Genomic DNA, 22,608 nt, shown 5'->3' on the forward strand with positions numbered 1-22,608 from the left:
CAGTCAGAATAAGGAAGCAATCCTAGCCTTTGGGGCAGCCACGAGCTCAGATTTCGCAGGAATATTCAGCCTGTGTGGGGCCTCCTGCAACCCAAAATGCCACAAAATGTTGCTGGACTGAGACAAAGAGTGTGAGGAGAAAAGTCTGTTACACTTCTATGTTCTCATTCAGAAGAAACTGAGTTTCTGTATTTTAAACATTGACTGTCTTAGTTTAGCTAAATGTAAATGTTGCCTTTAGAAATCTACAGTCCTCTGAGTGATTATGGTCTGTCCATTGTAAAAAAAAAAAAAAAAAAAAAAAAAAAAAAAAAAAAAAAAAAAAAAAAAAAAAAGGTCTAGTTAGGATTACCTCTAAGCTTTGGACAACTGAAGATCCTTTCACAGTTAGTTTAAAGATATCCTAGTCTGGATTACTTGGGATGGAAGAGGCCAGGGAGCTGTTCCACAAAGAAATTTGAGGGAACGTTTGTCTTTGGCATCATTTTGCAGGGATGAGTGAAGGCAACAGTAGCCTATGGAGCCACGACTGAAAAAGAATGTGTGTCTTTAGTCTTTGTAAATGGCACTTTATCACTTCGCATTCAGATCACCCCTTTAAAGCCTACATACAGTCTCAGAAAAGACATTTAACAGGAAATTAAAAACTAATCTGTATGAAAATGCTACGTAGTTTCAGATAAAATCAAAAAGATTTAGCCTTACTTTGAAAAGGCACAAATGGGGCAAGACATGAGACTGGATTATCTTCTGAAAGATTTTTTTTTTCATTTTCTTTAACGGGACTGGAATACAAAGTAAGCATTTTACTAGAAAAAGATAGTTCCCTGCACTATAGATGAAAGGAAAAATACTTTAAATTGCATGCCTTAGGAAGGGACTTTCATTATAGATCACGTTTCCAGCTTGTACACCCATAAGCATACATAGACTGAGAGGTCAGAAGAAGGAAATCTTTTAAGTAGGGCAATATCAGATGAGACACTATGAGATTTCACAGATCAGCAAAGACTGATGACTATATTTCTAGAAGTAAATCCAAAACAGCCTGGAATGAAAACCTTGTTAAAAGGAAATACATTTGATCAATTTCTAAAAAGAAATTTTTTTAATGGGGAGAATCAGTAAAAAGTAACAGTTTTCACAGACAAAAATTATTTCAGTTCCATCCAAGGCTTTCACTAGTTTTCAGAAGAGTTTCTGTGCAACCATTACCTTGTCTCCTAATAACTAAATCCAGTTTCATTCTTTTAATCATCAAGAGAGTCTGAGCTCATCTCCCCAAGCCATATTGCAATAATCTCTGTGAAAAATGTTATTTGGAAGGCAAAAGTCCTTTCCCTCTGTAGACCTGAAAGTTTGGCTGCACCCCTCTCAGCTTACCCATAATTCACCACCACATCATGTAATCAAGTTGAATCTTAATCATATTATATTTAAAATAAGTTACATAAAGCATTTCCTAACACAGTTTTTTTGAGGTTGGTTGGAAATTTGAGATGATACTACTCAGACATCAAATTATCATTAAATTACCTATGAGATTTACATAAGACAATTTTATACCTTTTCTGTCTGAGAAAAAAAATCAAGTGGAGCATTAAGGAGATGTAATGCCAATCAAATATCAATGGCTTTTACTTTTTTTTCCTTCCCCTCAAACGACCTCTGAGTAGTTTCTCTAAGATTTGGAGAAAACGTGAAGGTAACACGTAAACTCAAATGCTGGAACTGAAAGGCACGGGAAGGGAGAGGAAGAGGCTCCAAAGTCTGGGTGGCAGGTCAGCCTGTAGCTCCACCCAGCACCAAGAAATTACCTACATCCTTCAATGAAGAAAGCCTAAGGAAGCACCCTCTGCCTTCCTCCCTCCTGGTCCCACCTTTCTCTCTTCCTGCTCCTGTGCCTCCACACAAATCTAAAGTCACCATTAACTGGTCCTGGGCGTTATTGCTGTGTTATGTGCAGCCACACAATTCTGTACTGCAGCAATGGACAATTCATCAAACAAGAAAGACTCACCCATTTTAGGAAAGCTGGTGAAAATCGTATCATCACTTCTGGTTTACAAGAGCTTCAGAGTTTTCCAAAGTTTCTGGGCCGCTAAGAGCCCTTAGGCTGCAAAAACTTTTTGCAGAAGAAAAAAACCAAACCAACAGACCTTAAGATGTTAATCTTTATCTTACCAAAAGCCTTTTGAATATTTCAGTGATTGTTTTCCATTTCTGGTCAGGTTTGTTCCCTTGTTTAACACCTTGTTCAACTCCTTGCAGACTCTGAGATTACACAGTGTTTTCTGCTGTCTAGACAGCTCATGATATCACCGTATAGTAAATTGTAAGTGTCTGTACTAAATAACAGGTAAAAATGTTGCTAATTCCAAAAGTTACGCATCATGGTTGCTTGCATCTTTTCATCCATGGAAGCCCAAAATAAGAAAAAGTCCTACTCTTCTGGAAATGGAAACCTACAAACCCAGAATAATAAGGTTCAGACAAACATACCTCTCCACACAGATCTTTTTTTTCATGTGCAGCTCTTGCACACACATTTAGAAAACCTGTCTGGGAAGCAGGCTTTGAGTGGCCCTTCAGAGCTGAACCTGCATCACTCCCCATTATCCCTGTCACACAGACAGGGGACGCAGGGCATGGCAGGAGAGCACATCCCACTGTCCAGCCAGGGGCACTTGGGCAGCCCCAGCCCAGGCACCGGACACTCTCCTGGGGAAGGTGATGGGCTGAGGACTGGCCGGGATGTGGGTCTGTGGACAGGTCCAGCTTGGCGGGGCCAGTGGCCAGGCAGGGCAGACTGAAGCCTGACCCTGGTGCAGCATCACTGGAGCAGGGGCTGGGAGCATGGAGCAGAGGTTGACATGGAGTCCTGGGCCACGGGCAGGGTAGGGGTAGTCCCAAGGAGCTGTGCAGGGACAGCCAGGACTTTGACAGAGACTTAACAATTCCCCAGTTTTGTTAATTACATTTGCAGTTGCTGGTTGCTCAGTATTTAATCTTAATTCAGTGTAAGAGTCCTGGTGGTAAATGTACTTAGGAATATGACAGAGGAATCCCTCTTCCAAGGAACCAAATTCCGTTTGCCAGACGGACACCTCCTTGGCTTTTCTGGTTTCCCACAAGACTGGTTGTGACAAAGGGTCATGCAACACATTCTGCATAGATGTAGCAAGGATATAGACATCTGCAGGATGGGTGTGGAAAACGTACCTTTGTAGCATAAATGTATTTATTGTCAAATAAATCTCACTCTCATAGTTTAGCTAGTTTAGCTTAGGCTCATCAAGGGGCTTCTTTCCTTCAGTCCTCCCCTCTGAATGTTGTAGTTCTTCCTACTTGCCATTAATCTTCCCAGAGAGTCCAACAGGGGCAAAACACTCCAGAAAGCATATAGCTGCTCATTACTTAAGAGTTCATGGCTTTTTGAGCTTGAGAAGTTCCACCCTTTGCTATACCAATGTGTGAAGTTTGCCAGTGTCAAAGGCCTTTCTGACCTGCCTACACCGTAGTAGCTGGGATGAATCTAAGCCCAGACTAAGATATTCTACCTGTATACAGACTTTTGGTGGTTCAGACCCACACCATATATCCATGTCAAGTCCACTCTGTGCCAGAGGAGAGGCTCTGTGTTGATCCCTCTGTCTCACCAACAAGTCCTGCAGGGTCCTCATTCATCGTTTCAGGCCAAGAAGCAGAGACAGGGATGCCACCAGAGTGGTGCTATGATGTCTGTGCACCATCTGCCTCCTGAAAGGATGCCAGCCATTCACTTGAGGTTTACACACATTTTATTTGGTTGCATCAATCAAAGCGCAAGCTCTAGACCCTGGACACACCTAAGAGTTACCTACCAAATTCTTGGAGGTGCCAGGTAGTTCTCAGAGGGGTTTCTCTCCTCTCTCATGGGAAGGAAAAATGGGAACTATCCACCTTTGGAGAATCACCTTTGGAACATGACTTCCTGTCATGCTATTCATCTGCTTATTTTCAGGCCTTGCAGTACACATCATATTTTCTCTTCGCTGCCATCTTTGTTCCTCCTAGGGAATCTTGAAATTTTCGGTACATTTCTTCATTCTGAGCCTCAGAGAAGACGTCTCTCCAGCTTCCAACAACCCCTATGTACAAGTACCAAAAACTGAAGGAAGATGCTCCTGAGAGAAAATAATATCTAGGCAGTGGTAGGGCAAGAGTCATTGACTACACAAGGCAGGAAGGATCATATTCATTGCTCTGAGAGGTCTGATTGCCTGGGACAGGAAAGGTATCACAGATCAGAAGTAAAGGCTGTAGCCAGACAACAGGGAGCATTGCTGGTTAGCTGCCTGAAACCAGTCCCTCACCAGAAGGGGATTTCCACAGTGACTTCATGAAGCTTTTACACAGAAAAAGAAGGAATCTTGTTTTGTCACAAGGGAAAGCACATTTGTGAATTACTTCCTCTGAAGGGGGAAAATTTTCTGTGGTAGATGGTAGAGGAGAGTTGCTAAATCCCTCTTCCTCCAAGGAATGGTGAAAAAATGGATTTTTAAAAGCCTATGCTTGCAGTACTCAGAAATCAAAGACTCTTGAGGTCATGGGGAGGAGGAAGAGCCCTGACTCTGGCCCCAGGTCTGTGAGAGACCATCTCTGGGACCACTCTTGACATGTCCATTGAGAGCAGATATATAAAGCTCTTGCTGAGTAGGTAACAGGAAGATGCCTTTGAGGTCAGCAGAGCAGTGAGCAATGCATTCCCTTGAGGTTCAAGAGACTCTTGTCCCATTAGCTTCCAAAAGGTGACTTTCATGAAGTGACATGTACAGCCTCATCACCTGAACAACAGGAAACAGCTGCAACACCAAGTAAGGAAGAGTTGCATAAAGCCCAGGAAGATCTGGTGCATAATTGTCACCATAACCTCACCAGTGCTGGCCCTCACCTTTGCACCTCAGTTACCTAACTAACCAGGGCTGCTACAGAAAAAGACAGCAACACAGAAGCAATGACTGAGGACATTAAGACTGGCACTCAGATAAGTTTCTCACAAACAGCCCCCAAATCCTGTCAACAGCAGAAGCTTTTTGTACAGGAGAGAACTCCTGTACAGTTGTCTCCTGAGTTTGCCACAGGAGAGAACTCACCCAGGCAGTCCAATGAGTTAATGGCTAAGTAACATACTCAAAACTCCTTCTGGAGTTCTCCTTCAGAAGGTAGATCTCCATTTGCAGAGACTTACCTTTCCGGAAGAGGGCATCCCCAAACTTTCCATGGGTTTCATTGGATTTCTCTTTCATAGCTTTGAAACTGGTCTTCTTGGCAATTCTAGAAAAATCTTCCTCACACAGGGAAAATCCAAAGAAGGAAGCATTTTTTTCATCCCCAGTATTGGGTCCTGCCCAAAGGAACATAGCACAGGGGTGAAACCAAAAGATTTGACATTGTGGCTGTGGCATGGAGCCAGCACCTTGCGGGAAGCCCAGCAGGGGAAGATGTCCACCACAATATCAGCAAGGAATTCCAAGAGCTCTAATAGAAAACCCTTCAGGCCAGGAAACCTACACATACTGACCTCAGTTTCAAGGCCTTTTCTTCTTTCCCAAAATCTGTGCCTCTTCCAGATAAAACTCCTTTCACAAAGAGGCAAGGTTATCCTCCTCCTAACCTCCATGGGCTTCCCCCAAACATAAATGAGTAACTCAGAAAGGCACATTCTTCTAAAGGGGCAGACAGACTTGCCCCAAGAGCCTCTAGTTTCCCACACCCATACATATCAGGAGGGATGCACGGCACACCCATCAAGAAAGAGCTGGGTGAAATGCCACACCTCTTTGAGTTCCTCGTAGCTTATTGTCACGACCCTCTCATTGTCAATGTATTTGTTCCATTCCACTAGGTGGTCAAAGTAGGATCCCCAGGCCACTGCAAACAAAGAAGAGGCATAACTGTCTAGAGTACTCCCCAATACAAGCCCTTAACCAAATCAGAGGAGTCAGCCCAGACAGCTTTCTAAGTGTGGCTTTAGAATGGTGCTCAACACGTCTGTTCTTTCTCCTGAGGTCAGTGCAGAATGGCCCAGGTCTGCCCACTTGATACGGCAAAACACAAGCTCTGTTGTGGGAATGGAAAAGTCAGGCTAAACCTTTCTCGTGATCTCTCCATTCTAAGTGAGAGACAAAACTGATTCTCTGGTACTCTGTTTCTGCCATAACAGGAGCCTGTCTGCCTTTTATGGGAGTGCCTTGGTAAGGTATGTCACAGAAGGATTCCCATGCACAGGGCCCTGTGTATGCCACTCATGTTAGGAAAACACCAGAGGATGTAGGGAAAAGTACATTTTCCATTCATGAAGTCTGTAAAGTACTCATCCCAGGAAGTGAAGGATGGCAGCACTGGTAGGTTGTTGTAGAAGTGGTAATAAGAGACAGCCGTGTCCTTGGGGTTCCGAACTAGCACAAGGATCTAGAGGAAGAAAACATGTAATTTGACTGACTAAAATACCCTCTTCTCAACACAGCACATAGAATCATTGAATCACAGAATCATTTAGGTCATTAAGTCCAACCATTAACCAAGCACTACTAGGACCATCACTAAACCATGTCCATAAGTATCAGATCTACATATTTTTTAAATATTTCCAGGACTCAAACACTTCCCCAGCAGCCAGTTCTAATGCTCGGCAACCCTTTCTCTGAAGAAATCTTTTCTCATATCCAGATCTAAACCTCCCTCAGTGAAACCTGAGGTCATTTCCTTTTGTCCTGTCACTCACTACTCAGAGGAGAAATCAAGCTCCACCTAGCTACAACCTCCCTTCAGGTGGTTGTACGAGTGGCAAGGTTCCCCCCTGAGCCTCCTTTTTCCAGGCTAAACAACCCCAGCTGTCTCAGGTGCTTCTAAGACTTGTGCTCCAAACCCTTCACCACTTCCATTGCCCTTCTCTGGAACATACTCCAGGACCTCAGTATCCTCCTTGTAGTGAGGAGTCTAAAACTGGACACAGTACTCAAGGTGTGTCACTCACCAGTGCCAAGTACAGGGGAACAACCACTGCTCTGGTCCTGCTGACCACACTATTATTGATCCAGGCCAGGATGCCACTGGCTTTCTTGCCAAGCCCATTTCTGGCTCATGTTCAGCCACTGTCAACCAGCACCTGCAGGCCGTTCTCCACTGGAAAACTTTTTAGCCACTCTTCCCCCAGCCTTTAGTGCTGCATGGGGTTGTTGTAATCCCCATTTTGTAGGACCCAGTAGATACCTTATTTAACATCATACAATTGGCCTCAGCTCGTTATCTGTTCAAATCCCTCTTTGCATAGCCTCCTACCCTCCAGCAAATCAACACTCCTGCCCAACTTGGTGTTGTCTGCAAGCTTACTTGTCTACTCAAATTCACCAGACCATGTAATTCTGGCCTAATTCCTTTTCTTGAGTAAGAAATCAGAGCTTTGGCAGATCACTTGTTGCTAATAAGCAATAAGTTTCTTATTTAATAAGGCTGAAAACAAGAAGCTTTCCAGTGATTCCCTCAAGACAGTCCTGACCTAGTTCCAATCCAGAGAAATGAGTTCACAATCTACTGAACAAAAGAGCCACAGTCTCTAGATGTACCCTAGCTTCTCTCTGAAGTAATTCCTATCCAAGATTATCTTAGCCCCAGCCTGTGGTGGGCTTTCCACAGGTACCCTGGTTTTGAAAGCAAGTTAAACCAGACAGAATTACTCCTTGCTTTGCTCAGTTTTCTGCCACTTGGAAGCATCTTTCTGAAGGAGATCTAAAAGGACAGTGACACTCAACAACCAGCCCACTAATAGTCAGCAAAGCAGCTGCTAGGAGAGGATGTTTGTTCACAGCCTTGGTACAGAGAGCTGTCTCTTCAACCTTGGAAATGTGTCTGTGTATTGACCAGCTCAGGTGAAAACGTAGAAAAGACACCTGACACAGAGGAAAGCTAATTTAGGGTGGAAAACTTTTGCAGTGTGATGCAAAGAAAATATTTACCTTAGCCTTGCTTTGGAAAATGGATGGAGGCAGAAGGTCAGGTCTCAGGTGGGTTACTATAATTCTTCTGGAAGGAAGCTGCTTCATCCTCTTTAAAGAAAATGAGAAGAAATGTCACAAGACAGAAGTAGCTTATTCAATGAGTTGTACCTATTCAGTAATTGTGGGTTGTAAGACAATGTGAGACCAAAGACAAGTACATTATCCCTTGGAAAACCCACAGGGATGTACTGGTGGTGGAGGCTTCTGCCAACCTCTGCCACCAAGTACCATTTCACATGACATAGGCCTAATAACAGGACACCCAAGAAAAAGGTCTTACTAATCAAACTCACTGGGTCAATGGCAGGAGGACTCTGTGCCTTCTCAGTCCTGTCTCCCATCTGAGGCCCTTGTGTTGGGACACCACAGACAGTAGCACATGCTACTTGTGCGGACCTCAGCTATTAAGGCTCTAGGTTCTCCATTACCTCTGAGATCAGCCATTGTCTTTCAGCTATTACTACCTGTAGGAAGAGCAGTGACAGCATTTTCAGTTCCTGCTTACCTCATATATCCCGGGATCCCCAAATTCTAGACGTGGAAATGTCTCTAGCTTCTTTTCAGCATTTATTCTTTCCTTCATTTCCTCTTCTGTATAGTTGGCATCTGACAACTCCTTCACCATTTGTTCAAGCCAATTGGTTCCTGAAAGGATAACGACATCATTAGGACATCCATTCAACTTCATTTTTTCATGTAAACCTGGCTGGTGGTATCCTGTCAAATTGGTTCCAAGTAACCCAGTTTGGCTCAGTGTTGTACTTTAACCTTTCAACACGTGTGTGTGCTGGTTTTCACTGCAATGGAATGAATTTTCCCCATAGTAGCTGGGTTGGAGCTGTGTGTTGGATTTGTGCTGAAAACAATGTTGATAACACAGAGATGTTTTTCAGTTATTGCTAGGCAGTCATTACACAGTGTCAAGGCTGCCTCTGATTCCCACACTGACCAGCCAGGGAGTAGGTTCCAGGTGCACAAGAAATTAAAATGGGACCCAGATTGAACCCAAAGAGTATTCTCTTCCATATGGACTCATGCTCAGCAATAAAATTGGAGGGAAGAAGAAGGAAACAGAGATACTGAGAGCTATGTCACTTGTCTTACCATGTCACTGTCATGGGTGATGGAGCCCTGGAGATGGCTGAACATATGACTGCTGGTAGGAGAGAATCAATTCCTTACTTTGCTTTGCTTGCACACATAGCTCTTGCTTTACCTATTTAACTGTCTTTATTTTAACCCATGACTCCTCTCACTCTGTTTCCCCCCTCCATCCCATTGCAGATGAAAGACTGAGTGGCCCTGGGGAGCCACTGACTTGAGCTGTGAGTTGCCAGCTGAGATTAAATCACAGCCCACGTTAATATTCAACAAGGGTATGCCTAGAGGTCAACAGGGGCAGAGCTGTTAAGCAGATACTGAGAAGTGTTACCCTGCTTGCTTCAGAATCACATCACATCCCTTGGTAGAAGCAGACTTCTGTTGCTCTTTTCAACTCACATTTACCTCACACTACTCCCTGTGGAAAATACTCAAGAGCTGTGTGGCTCCCAGCACTGGGCCAACTGAGTCATCTCTTGGAGGCTATGTCTGCTCTCCTTCCACAGTGCTGTCCCTGGGAACACTCTCTTTCCGCTTCCCAACCATCTCCAGTCTACCGTCTCTTCACTATTGACACAGTTTGGCCTCATTCACAATTCCAGCTAGGCTTCCATAACTGGCAGCAGAAGGGTCATAGAGCAAGCCACCAGAGCATCACACTCCTGCCACCATCACTGCACCAGACTGAGCTGTCCTGGCCTCTGCAGCCTGGGAGAACTGGTGCCTCAGGGACTTCAGAGAGCCAAATCTCAGTGTTCAACTAACACCTCTTGCAGTGTTTAGTGGATCTTCACGCATATAAATCACTTCTGTTTATGTACAGCTCTAGAGTAATGTGACAAGGTTCAACTCAAAGGTAATGTGACAAGGTTCAACTCAAAGGTAATGTGACAAGGATCAACTTGCTCTTTTTCTGCAAATTAGTCAATAGGAAGAAAACTTCAGGAGTCTCAAATGCCCACAGTGAGAGAGAGAGAAAAAAAATGTAAAAATCCTTGTGCCATTCATGTCTTTCCCTCCACTTAGATACAAAAGAATCACCTGCATTTGGCACTGCTGTAAAAATATGGAAACAGCAGTTCTGCTCTCATGAGCAGGATATATTCCCTGTATTGCTCTTGCAGACAGTAAGGTAACACCATACTTTCTTTTACTAGCAAGTGTGGTCAAATATCAAGGGATGTGATCATCTGGCTTTAGCTGGCACTGGTGTGTTCACCATTTGAATACTGTGTGCAGTTCCTACACTGAAGCACAAATGGTACTGAGAATCTGGAGAAAATCTTGTTGAATTTCCATGAAACTACTGCGAGCTGGAGCAAATGAACTGCATAGAAAGGCTTGGTTTGCTCAGCCTGGAGATAGAAGCACAAAGGCATGGGAGACTCTCACTGCACTCTTCCACCACTGGAGGAAATAATGAAGATGGAGACTCTCTAACAACAAGGGGATGTCTGACTGCACTGATGTAAAAACAAACAAGGAAAAACCCAAACCCAAAAAATCACTGTTGTAGGAGAACACTGCAAAAGGTTTCACTGCATGGTGAACCTCCATCCTCAAAAGTTTCAAAACCCTTCAGGACAAGGCCTTGAACAACCAAACCTAATTTTGGAGGTTAGGTCTTTCCCCTGCTTTCAGCAGGAGGTTGTATTATTTGAGCTCCAGATATGCCTTAAACTTAAATTCATGATTCTTTGAAGTCTGATGTCATCATAAGTTTTTCTCAGGAATTATTGCTGTGTTAAATTATGGCATTAAATAACCAACTTCAGGATTGTAGCACTGTGTACTTGCCTACTGAGCAAGAAAACACTTACCTGATTTAGGATAACCTACTAGAATCACATCATCACTCCTGCCTTCAAAGGATTTCAGAGCTTCCAAAGTCTCTGGGCTGCTAATTGTAGCTGGGTATAAAATACCCCTGTAGGAAAACAGCATGTCTTCCGGGGCCATCTTGGCACCCTCTGAAAAACATTTGTCCACTACTTCAAGGTTTCTTTCACTGTTTCCGGTCATGGCTGTATCCCTGTGTAAATCTTCCCAGAAAGATACAGGCTGTCTTTGCACAATGCAGAAAAGCCCTATTGCAACACAGGAGTAAATTGCCAGGGTGTTCCCTCAGGGGTGAAGGTGCAAGTCACTGATTAACTCTGTACTCTGTTAACCCCTTTTGACATTACAGAACTCCATGGAGACTGACAACACTGACATATGGTCTTTGATGCAACTGATACTAGGAAAAAAAACTATTGGGGCAACAACTAATAGGATGAAAAATGCTAAATTAAACCAAAGAAAGACCTGTAAAGGATATTTCTTGAAATATTTATAACTGGGGACTAATGCAGTACAATTTGCTAAGTGGACAAATTGTACATACAAAGCTTCTATGTAGTGGACACCTGACAGTGGATCTCAACTTGGCTTGCTGGTGACTCCACTAATGGATACATATCCCAGGATATAGGTTCCTTACAGGCCATGGCTCTGTCCTGTATCCAGTCTCTCACTGTAAGGCAATGTCCAGAGCTAAAGACAGGCGTTACCTAGCTCAGTCCTTCAGAGTGAGATTAAAGGCACAAAGAGACTGAATTCAAGTCTTGGGACGACACAAGAGAGGATAAAAGTACAAAAACAGGTCACGCTCTTGTTTTCAATCCGATCAGCCAGACCAGAATAAGAGCAGAGCTTTTTTTTTTCCCAGCACTGTCATCATGTTAGCCCTTGCTGAGTGTGATTCCTCTGGTGTTTTTATGGCAACTGCTGCCTGACAGATTTAGCCATCAAGTACCTGTTCCTTTGGCTTCCCTTTCCTAAATAGAGAGTTTTACACCTACCTTTACTAAACTATGTGTTCCCTAATCTTGTCAAGTTGTTATGTTTCAAATTGTTTTGCCATTTTTCCCAACACTTTCAGCACTCCACTCTGATCCCCAGGCTTAAAAGTTACTCCTTTATGATACAGTCTATGATATTATTCTGCCCACCAGTGTTAGAAACAATACTGAACATGAGCAGGACCCAACACTAAAGGTTATTTAGCCCTCCCAGTGCTCCTGTCAACCAGCATATGCACGGTGACCGGAAGCATCCTATTGCAACCAAGTTCATAATATCCATGTGAACAAGTGCATGTTTCTGAAAGTATTGCTGCTGCTGACAGTGCTCCTGGATGGCTTTTATTGCTGTTGTGTGCAAGAACTTTCTCAGTCTACATCCAGGACTCTTCTATTTTGGTTCTTCCTTCTCAGGTTTTTCTGCACTGCTATCACCTATGATCTCCTCCAGGAATCTGGTACCTTTCTGGTTGCTTACAGATAACTTGGAATTGTTCAAAGACGGCTTGCCACAGGACTTCCTGCTTCTCTGCTGTTGAATCCATTCATTATTTCTAAATATTTGAAGTATTACTGCTAGCATTCCTCTTTCTTTACAAAACTCTGAATGTCCACTTATGTCCAGGCAGAACCAACCAGCTTTAGAAGAATGAAACAAAAAGTCTTTGAATATTTTATTCTTCACAACTCTACCTTTATTTTTACTTCTTATCTGCTTAGGTGATGGACCTATAAATTGGGTGGGGTTTCTCCTGGTTTTAGTCCAGCTACACTCACAGAACCTGATTTTGCCTTTTTTTCCAGAACAGGTCCCAGGACAAGTCTGAAATACTGTGTCTACAGAGGCAAATGCCAACGGCAGTACAAGAGAGCTGGGTGCAGCAATGTCTCGCACCATCACTCTTGACAATCTCACTGTCTCAAGAGAGGCATTTTCAAGAAAGACACAGACAAAACACAGGAGTTCCAAGACAGGACCACAAAGTTCAGAAGGTTTGGGGACAACCTGAGTTTCCAGTGCAGGTTCCAGGACTTAAAGGGCAGCTACAAAAGAGGATAAAGGCTCCCTATTCATGAGACACCACTCGGAGAAGGAAACAGGCAGTGGGTTCAGGTTGACAAAGGAGACGTTTCATCTTGATACATGAAGTAAATTCTTTATGGCAACAACAATCATTCGCTGGACCAATGCATCCAGGAGAATCCCCATAGCTGGAGGTTTTCAAGATATGCTATCTAGAGAGAATCTCATCTAGGCTCCCTTTCTCATGAAAAGTTGTACCAGATGATTTTTCCTGATCTGCTCCAACCTGGACTGCTCTGTGATCCCATAAAAAGCAGTGCCTCTGAGTGAATCTTGCCTGTTAACATCAGCCCGTAATCTGAAGACCATATTGATTATTTTGCCATCTGAGAAATGAAAAGCCTTAAGAATTCTGATCCACATTCCCCTTCTTTCTCCACCCTCTAGCTTTGATTTAGTTTCTGCTGAATTCATGTAAGATCTCCTTTGTCATTAGGCTTCTGTCATATCCCTGGTTTTGCTAGTGATACTTTCTGTGAAGATGTTGCCCATTTTGAAACATTTTTGAAGAAAAAAATAATCTGCTTACTAAATGATTATCAGTAGTCTAGAATGATAGAATTTGACTAGAAAGAAAAGGGGCAATTCGTTGCAGGTGAATGCTGGAACAGGGCTGTTGAGGTTTTTTGTAAATATGATTAGTTGACATCTTCTTCAGCAAATTCTTCAGCCAAAGATCTCACCATGAGGAGGCCATTACTCCTCGCTGTCACTGTAAAGGCTGCTGCAATGATTCTTACAGTAATTCTAAGGTGCTTGCATCACTTGATTTCATTTTCTATTATACAGCATTCATATGATCGGAGTCTTCCCTGCAAAGTTCTTGGTCTAACCACTTTTCATTACTCTTCAGGCTTTGCAGTACACGTCATACTTCAGCTTTTTCCCGAGTTTCGTTCCTGCCATACGTTCTTCGAATGCTTTGTCCATTTTCTCATTCTGATCTTCACTGAAAAGATTCTTCCAGTCACTTACACCACCTTCAAACAAGGAAAAAAACTCTTGAAAAACAAGAAATTTTACTTTTTATTCTAGAGATCTGTCCTTTTTAATGCATTCTACACTAAATATTGCTGATCCATTTTCCAGATGAAACATTTTTCTACATCAATACACTTCTGTGAAATCACAGGAGTTACATGTATGGGAATCATCTTTTGCTATAATGCAAAAGAACGTACTCCTCTTTTGCTGGCTGTGTTCACAAAGACAGCCTGAACCCCTGTTTCCTGACATCTCTCTGTAATAGTCACTTATGACTGGCAAATTGGAAGGTCATGAAGAATTGATTAAGAATCATCTGCCAGGAGGCAGAGCTGGGTTTCTGCTCCTTTGGCAAATTGAGTTTTTATCCAGTTTCTTCTTAAATGCAAAATGCAGATATAGATTCTGATAACCAGGTTGTCCTTCTCATGTCCATGTCCCCTACACTACACTGCAAAAGTTGTTCCCTTTTGTTTCCTCTCTTGTGTGCACCTGGATTCTTGCTTGCTTGGCATAGTTCTAATGGGTAAGAGGGAGCATTTGGCAGTGGCTATCTCAGAAGATTCCTGTACTCTCCTAAGAAGTGTGGTCACACCACTCACGCTCAGTTTGGCCCAGTGTTGCCTGCTCAGGTAAGCCTCTAATGGCTGGGTAGTAGGTGATCCAGGCACAGAGGTGGACAGGAATTCAGACACATGGAGATTCCTCCTTCCTGCCAGCCATTGGTGACCCTCTAAAAGTGGGTCTGCTGTCAGAGCCTTGCTATATATATTCCTCACCAGTTCTCCTTGAACAGTCTTCTCAAGCAAAGCAGTGATCACCTGCTTGATCCTAATTTGCAATGCTAATATTAGTGCACAAAAAAGAACCAAAGCATGGCCCAAGTTCTTGAGAGTGTGCCATTTCTACCTCTGAGCCACTTGGAGCTTCCTACCTTTGCGAAACAGAATATTGCCCATTGCCCCATGGGTCTTGTCTGACTTTTTCTTCATAGACTGGAAGCTGCTCCTCTCTACCACGAGCTGGAGCTCTTCCTCAGTCAGAGGAATTCCAAAGAATGTAGCTATGTTTTTCACAGCCAGGGCACGATTCTGGAAAGAGGAATGGAACACATGACATGACTTTCAAACAAATGATGCTGCTTTCCAAGGTCTTTACATTTCCCTGTATCTCTGTGCTGCCTGCATGCACAGGATATTCATAGAGTTCACCAGGACTAGAGTGGTCCATAGTGTTTCTCTTCTCCAAAACTATTTTAGAGGAGATAGGAGCTGCCTTCCTGTAGATTACAAAATATTCTATAGGATTCAGCAGAATCTACACTGCTGAAAATGTTAAAGCTCCTCTCCAAAAAAATTCTTGGAGATTTTAATTTACAATTATTTTGGCTTATATCACAGAGAAATGAAAAACACAAGAACAAGCAAACTTTTAAGAAGGTTTAGAAGTTTGAATTTCACCTTTTCTTCCCTTAAAACAAGAATCTGTCTCACACTCATTTTGGATACCATGCATGAAGATAATGGTGAATTGATTCAGCAAGAAATGTCCCTTGAAGTATAAACTATTGCCGACCATTGATAACCTTACCTCTTTCACCTCTTCATAAGTTACTGCCATAATATTTTCTTGATCAACATATTTGTTCCATTCAGAAAGATATTCCAAGTAGCATCCCCAGCCCACTAAATAAAACAAAGAATCCTTAGATGAAGCATAAATTAAGATTATACAAATTTTACTCATTAAGTTGTCTCAGACATGGGCTTTATTAATCATATCTTTGGCAGAGTTTACACCCTTCTGTGGGAGTTACAGGTTTTGCTCAAGGCTCAGGCATATCACACCATTTGCAAGTCAGAAAAACAAAATTAATGTTAATATTTCAAGATAGGTGTGAGTTCACCAAAAAGTTGTCATCTTGCAGACCATCTTGTACGACTCCCTTAACCCTGTTTAAACATTTCTGAACCCTCCTGTCTGCTGGCCATGAGCTATGCCAACTCATATCTTGAAACTAATGCTGTTACTTTTCCTCTTTTTTAATGCACTAGACTTAGTTCGCTTTTTAATGCACTTGACTTAGTCCAAGTAATTCCTTTCAAACAATTTGGCATGGAGGTGATGATAGATCTCCATGGACACAAGATGAAGGACATAGGATGGTTGGAGCAAGGGGGAACCAAGAAAGAGATAAGAAAGAATTGCTTCTCCCATGAAAAATACCACTTGTAGAAGTTAGTCTGTGAAGTACAGTCTTAATAAAATTTAATCCTCAAGACATAGGACAAGTATGATAAACTTCAGATTTCTATTTCTCTATTTTTAATCTCTGCTTTTGTACTTTAAACCAAAAAAATCCTAGTGAAGCTGATTTACCAAAGTACAAGGGCTTTTAGACAAAGACAAATCATTGCACAGTTGACACAAACAGAAAAAAGATACTGTACTTTTCTTTGTCATGAAATCTGTGAAGAAATCATCCCAGCTGTCATAGGAGGGAGCAGAAGCCAAGCCATTGCAAAAATGGTAATAAGAGGTAGCTACATCTTTGGGATTACGAATCAGTAACAATATCTAGAAAAAAAAATTATAGAGAAAGACATAGCAGACCATAGCATTTTAAAAAGAAACAAAAATATTATACTTTATAACTGCAGTTGGGGATTTCTAATACCTTGTGTGCTACTCACAGAAGTAGCAATTTCATTTCCACTTCAGAAGGTGCAGGATTGATCTTTGTTTTGATACCATGAGAAGAAGATGGTTGCCTATAGTTACTATCTTTTACAGATTAACCAATTTATTTATGCAGAATCTAAGCGTGTTTTGCTCAATACAAAGTTCATAGTTCATCATTTAAGTAGAAGGGAAAATTCACAAAAACATAAATTATCCCTGAAATTTGACAAATGGAAACTCTCATTTGCAACAATGCCATAAAATTCCTCCCACAGGAAATCATGTCTAAATACATTTGGTCTCTGGGGGATTTGTTCAAGCCCTGCAACTCTCTTGGGAAACTGTCCCAAAGGTGCCATTAAGGGCCAGCTGGGCTTGAGTGACATGAATGGCAGGACTTCAACAGTCCTGTAGAAATGGCCATGCTAAACACTGAAGTATAAGAGTGATTTTGAAAATTGTCAGAAAAGGACTACACTGGCTTAAATCTGTTGAAGTGTCTGCTTTTACTAGATTAAAATCAACACTCACCTTGACTTTGTTTTGGAAGATGGACTTGGGAAGATTTTCAGGACGAAGATGAGTAACCATAAATCTTGGAGAAGGTAATTTGGTCATTCGCTTTAAGAATTGGAAAGAGGAAAGTGGTTCAGTTAGTACCAGTATTCCTGTCATTAACCTCTGCTAAAATATTGCCTTGATAAACTCATGAACAGTTATTTGACTTTGGTTTTCTTTGTGAGTGTTGCCCTCGGATATTAGTGGGCTGCTCTGAGCACCTCTGAGTCTTAAAAAGCCCATGAACAACTGGAAAAACACTACCCTAAACTAACTAAAATTTGTTAGTCCTCTTCAGTGATAATTTCCTTCTGTTAGACAAGGATTCAAATCTAGAGGTAGGGCACAGATCAGCTATGTGAAAGCTGAAGCATCTCAAGGACTGAGAGAGGGGATGAGGAGGAAGAGCTAGTAAAAGAGACAAAAGCTAATATTTCACTCTTGGACACTTCAAGAAGCACTTCTTAAATACAGAAGATGCTGTGTTGAACTCCTGAAGTTCTTACGTATCTCATGGGGATGTGCTCCTCTTACTCCAACTGAAGTGTTCATTTATCCCTCACTATTTGACAGTCCAGATGAGACTGATCCTCACCAGATGCCACATGAAGAGAAGCAGTAATGTTCTTCTCAAACAATGCAGTAATTCATACATCATATATTCAGTATTTGGAGCACATAATGTTGATCATTTCCATACATATTCTGTTCCCACCTCATATTTCCCAGCATCTCCTATTTCCAGGTAGGGGAATTCTTCAGCATTTGCACTGCTTTCCCCACCCGGTGTTTTCTTTTGGGATATGGCTATCAGGTCAGTTAAGATTTGACTCAGCCAGTTGGTGCCTGAAAGGAGAAAAAAACAGAATTGCTTGTAAAACTTTGAGAATGAACAGAAATGGCTTTACCAAGGAAGTCAAGAGGTGGCAGTACGACCACCTGAGTTCCTTGGCCTCCTTTCAGGTGATACAATCACAGCTGACTCTCAGCTCAATCACCTCCCAGGCTCCTGCCTTTGCTCCTCCTAAGGACATATTTCTCCAGCTTGACCAGTTCAGTATGTTGCATCATATGGCAACAGTGACTATCGTGTCCAGGGAAGTACAAGCCACTGGCAGGGAAAACAGACAAGACAGGCCTCTGTTTGATAAGGACAAGGATCCATTTCTATTTCCCCCAGACAGTGGAGGAGGAGGAAGGCGAAGGAGAAAACGGAGAGAGCTGACAGGGACCAAGTCGTGGGGTTTTAAAGAGTGTCCTAGGTGCAGAGTTTTAGGGTTTGGGTCAAAGGAGGAATTAACACAAAGAAAGTAGGATCAGATTTGAATGTCCTTGAAATGGGACCATTCACATCAGTACACCATCAATTAACTTGTATATTGTAAACTAACAAAGAAGGGAGAAGAACCACAAAGATTCAACCAGCAAACCTGCATTAATGTAATCAATTTTATTGTGACAAATATAAGCGAGACTGGGGTGGTGAGCCTGTACTTTAAAACCTGATGTATGAACAGTCTTGTGGAGTACTGGATAATCTTAGGAAGAAAGATGGGTCACAGTACTTCAACACAGCAGTAGAACTAGATCTGAAAATTGTGCACTCATTTTCTTTAACAATAGGAAAATTCTCCATGCAGTGACATTTCCGATACACATCCATTATCTTTTTGTTCAAAGGATATCAAAGAGCCTGCATAGATCACCCACCTCTAATTTATCATTTCCTGACTTTTGGACACTGGGTGCCTACACCGTTTTCACTGCAGTCTTAACAACTGCACTCAATTGAATAACATTTCTTCAAAAAGAAAAGACGAAAAGAAAGAACTTCACAATCCTGTCAGCAGTGCCTATCTGCTGTAAGGCAGTGTGAACCCATTCACAGAAGAGAGAACAGCTGGATTAAAGTAGATATTAGACATCTAACATACATCGAATCCAAACCTTTGGCTTTCCTGTGGACCAGTGCTTTCAGGCAGAAGGAGCAAATATGAAGGGTAAACTTGCAACGCTAGCAAAGATCACCTCTTGATTTCCCAGTAATTAAAGAACAGTGTAATCACCTTAAAGACTACAAAAATATTTTTGATAGCTATTTCCTGACATCTATGGGAAATAAACTACAGAATATTCAGCATTTGAAGGAATCCAAAGTAATATTCTGTGTAAAAACATAGAGCTCTTTTCTTTACAAACAATAGTGTGAGAGCAGATTGTGTAATATCAAGTGATCTAGTTATCTCTGGAGCAAAGAACTGATTCTATCCACTTTTGCATTTAACTTCATAACTATGAAAAGTAAAGATGAGAAAAACCTTTGTATGCTATAGAGAAGAAAATTAGATTCTTTTTCTCGATCTTTTGAAAACTTTCAATACAAAATATTCATAGTTAGTTTGATGTACTTTTTGAAAATAAAATCATGTTTACAAAAATTTGTGAACATTCTAAATACTAATATCTAGTATCGCATATAATATTATGTACTATATAATATATATTGCATATATTTACTGCAAACCTTGATACCTGTTATCATAGAACATGATTTATGAAAAAAATAAAATATACTTACCGGATTTAGGGTATCCTGCCAAAATTACATCATCCCTTCTGGCTTCAAAAGACTCCAAGGCTTTGAATGCTTCAGGACTGCAAACAGTGGTAGGGTACAGAATTCCCTTGTAAGAAAAAAGCAGCTCATCACGATGCATTGAGCTTGCAGCTGCTAGTGCCTTATCCATGACATCAACAAATGCTTTCCTGGACTTCTCCATTCTTCGTCTCTCTCACACACAGGCTCTGTCACAGTGTGAAATGCTGTGCAGAAGGAGAAATCCAGAAAATGTGCTTTAATAGCTGCTTGGTTTGTTGTTTGGTGTTTTTCTTGACCCTATACACAATAATTTATCTCTTTCTTAACCAATGAAGAAATATGCAGCTCCAGTTAAAGACCTTAATAATATGGACCTTTGAAATCAATACAAGCTGAACATAAACAAACAAGATAAGCAGAAGATCCAACTGCATTTGAGGAGAAAGGGCTTAGATAATTTCAAAATAGCTTGCCAAGAAGTCTGTGATTACATCACAGAGTTCAAAAACAGAATATAACAAAATAGAATGAAATGAATTTCAGATTGCAATTTAAATGCCATGATTTAAATCCTCAAGGCAGTTCATCACTTTCTCACTGCTGAGATTTTCTTTTTTTTCTTTGTTGTATCACTCATCATTCCCACCAAAGTTAGATAAAATATGCTGGGATTGGGAGAGGAAATGTTCCGTCCCCTGAAAACGGAGCTCTGCACAGTCCTGTGAGTGTGGCTGACTGCTCCCTCCAGCTGGTGCCCAGGAGAGCACAGAGGCACAAGCCCTCTTTGGACACTCAACACACTACAGAAAAACAGACGTCTGTTTTTCCAATGGTTACACAAAAAGTGCTCATTTATATATTTCTTTAATGAGCTCAATCATTGTTTAACACCTGATCAGTCCTTAAGGAGTTGTTAACAGTATAACCTCAGCTACAGTGATTAGTGTTTAGCAGGCTCTTCAGCCCCTGACTGCACTCACCCCAGCAGAAGAACTGGCTTTAGGCTCAGGTTCAGTATTTAAGTCTCTGCCAAAAGGATGGATGGGTCACAAGAAACAAGAAAACAGCTCCCTCCCAAAGTTATGCCAAGAATTTACATGCCATCCTTTCTTATCTCCCTCCATCTTTTGATTGCTGCCTGTTGGGCACTGGAAGCAAGAGGACCAGCAACTGCATCACCTGCAAGCTTTTGCCATTTGCTCTCCCTGAGGGATTCAAGCCTGGTCCATAATGCAGTGCTCGTGGGATGATCGAGCCAAACATTTTTACATCTACCTTTCCCCGTCCATACTAAGTCTTTTGCTTTTCACTTCATTTCCCCTCTTTCTCTTACATTATGTCAACATAGAAAGACTCCCTATGTACAGGCACAATCTGAAACAAGTGATCAATGACATCTGTGCCAAACGGCAGCCAGCTGGCACCACCTGCATCATTTCACTGACATCAGCTAGAAATTGCTGTCCTATGAAACAGCACCTTTGCTGATCCTTGCTGTGAAATGAGCCACCTTGGCAAAAAAAAAAAAAAAAAACAACTATCCTATCGAATTTTTCTTCCTTATCTTCCCTTGGCATTGAACTCTCATGGACTGAAGATAAGAAAATGTGCTTATTTGGTATTTTAATCTGCTGGCAAAAAAAAAAATAGTTGGGACATCCCTAATGTTGGAAAAGAAGGGAAAATGGCCTTTAAATTACTTGTGTATTTCATGCATAACATTGGAGTAGCGATTCCAAAAAAAAGAAACAAAAAACAACAAAAACATATTTCAGAGAAACTTCCAGAGGATTTCCAGTGCAGTTTTGCACAAAAGGGGCAGTCAGGCCAATTATTCCTGGGAAGCATATTTTATCCTTAGGACCCAGAAAACAAAAAAAGCCAAGCTCTTTACTTGTTGAGAAATAAAACAATTAGAAGACATAAGTCATGAGGAGGGTGTTTGAGGGGAGTTAAATTTCTTGATGAAAATAGAAGCAGGATCAAGATTTAGCAATGTGAGCCTTTCCTACAGCCATCTGCCATGACAACTGAGCTGGGAGATGGGAGGAGTGTACCTAGCCCCATCCAGGTGACACAAGACCCTCTGATCCTGCTAAACAGCGAACCTGGAGATTGACAAGAAAGCATCACTTGATTTAAAAATTTCCAAGAAGCAGCTTTAAAAATACAGAGATTAGAAACAAAGTAAAGGGTTTGATTGTCTCCAGATTAATGGTACTTGATGTTCAAGCCACTACAGTTTCTCTGAAGGTTTCTGACTTCCCATGCTTACCAGACCTGGTCCTTCCTGATTGTGGAGCTTGGCAGAAGGAGGCTGACAACATTTCTGTGATAGCTACAGGACAGTGCCAGCTGGCCCTTACCTAGGGCACTGATCTGCTTATGCAGATCCATTCCCTGAAAAATGAAACCACCTCAAAACATGAAAGCCTCAAAACATGTGTTCCTGTCATGGGTTGGCACTGGCCAAATGCCAATGCACCCATGAGTGTATGTTTTTCCTAATGAACTTCTGTGAGATGTGGTCAAGAGCCAAGCAGAGCAGGCCCAAAACTTGAAATGGAAAGAAAACTTTATTAAACTACATAACAACAGAAAATAAGAAAGAAAAGAAAACCTAAACACCCAAAAACAGAAATTAAAACCTCCCAGAACATTTCTTCTCCTCCCCCAATTTCCACCCCTTACATGCTTAAACTGTTAACACTTACACAT

General features: G+C 41.7%; 1 protein-coding gene and 1 pseudogene across 1 annotated transcript; both read right to left on the reverse strand.

Annotated features, from left to right (window-relative positions):
* Nucleotides 1-3,890: 3,890 nt before the first annotated feature.
* Nucleotides 3,891-11,162, reverse strand: LOC134547768 (sulfotransferase 6B1-like; annotated as a pseudogene).
* A 2,754-nt stretch (nucleotides 11,163-13,916) lies between these two features.
* On the reverse strand, nucleotides 13,917-20,071 carry LOC134547769 (sulfotransferase 6B1-like). The gene is made up of 7 exons (XM_063391892.1): nucleotides 19,870-20,071; nucleotides 18,007-18,137; nucleotides 17,265-17,354; nucleotides 16,502-16,628; nucleotides 15,642-15,736; nucleotides 14,986-15,142; nucleotides 13,917-14,047 (listed from the first exon to the last, which is right to left on the reverse strand). The coding sequence occupies exons 1-7, from the start codon at nucleotides 20,069-20,071 to the stop codon at nucleotides 13,917-13,919; spliced, it is 933 nt and encodes a 310-aa protein (XP_063247962.1).
* Nucleotides 20,072-22,608: the final 2,537 nt, after the last annotated feature.

The sequence above is a fragment of the Prinia subflava genome, chromosome 2 (genome assembly GCF_021018805.1).
Source record: "Prinia subflava isolate CZ2003 ecotype Zambia chromosome 2, Cam_Psub_1.2, whole genome shotgun sequence".
In the NCBI taxonomy this organism is placed as follows: Eukaryota; Metazoa; Chordata; class Aves; order Passeriformes; family Cisticolidae; genus Prinia; species Prinia subflava.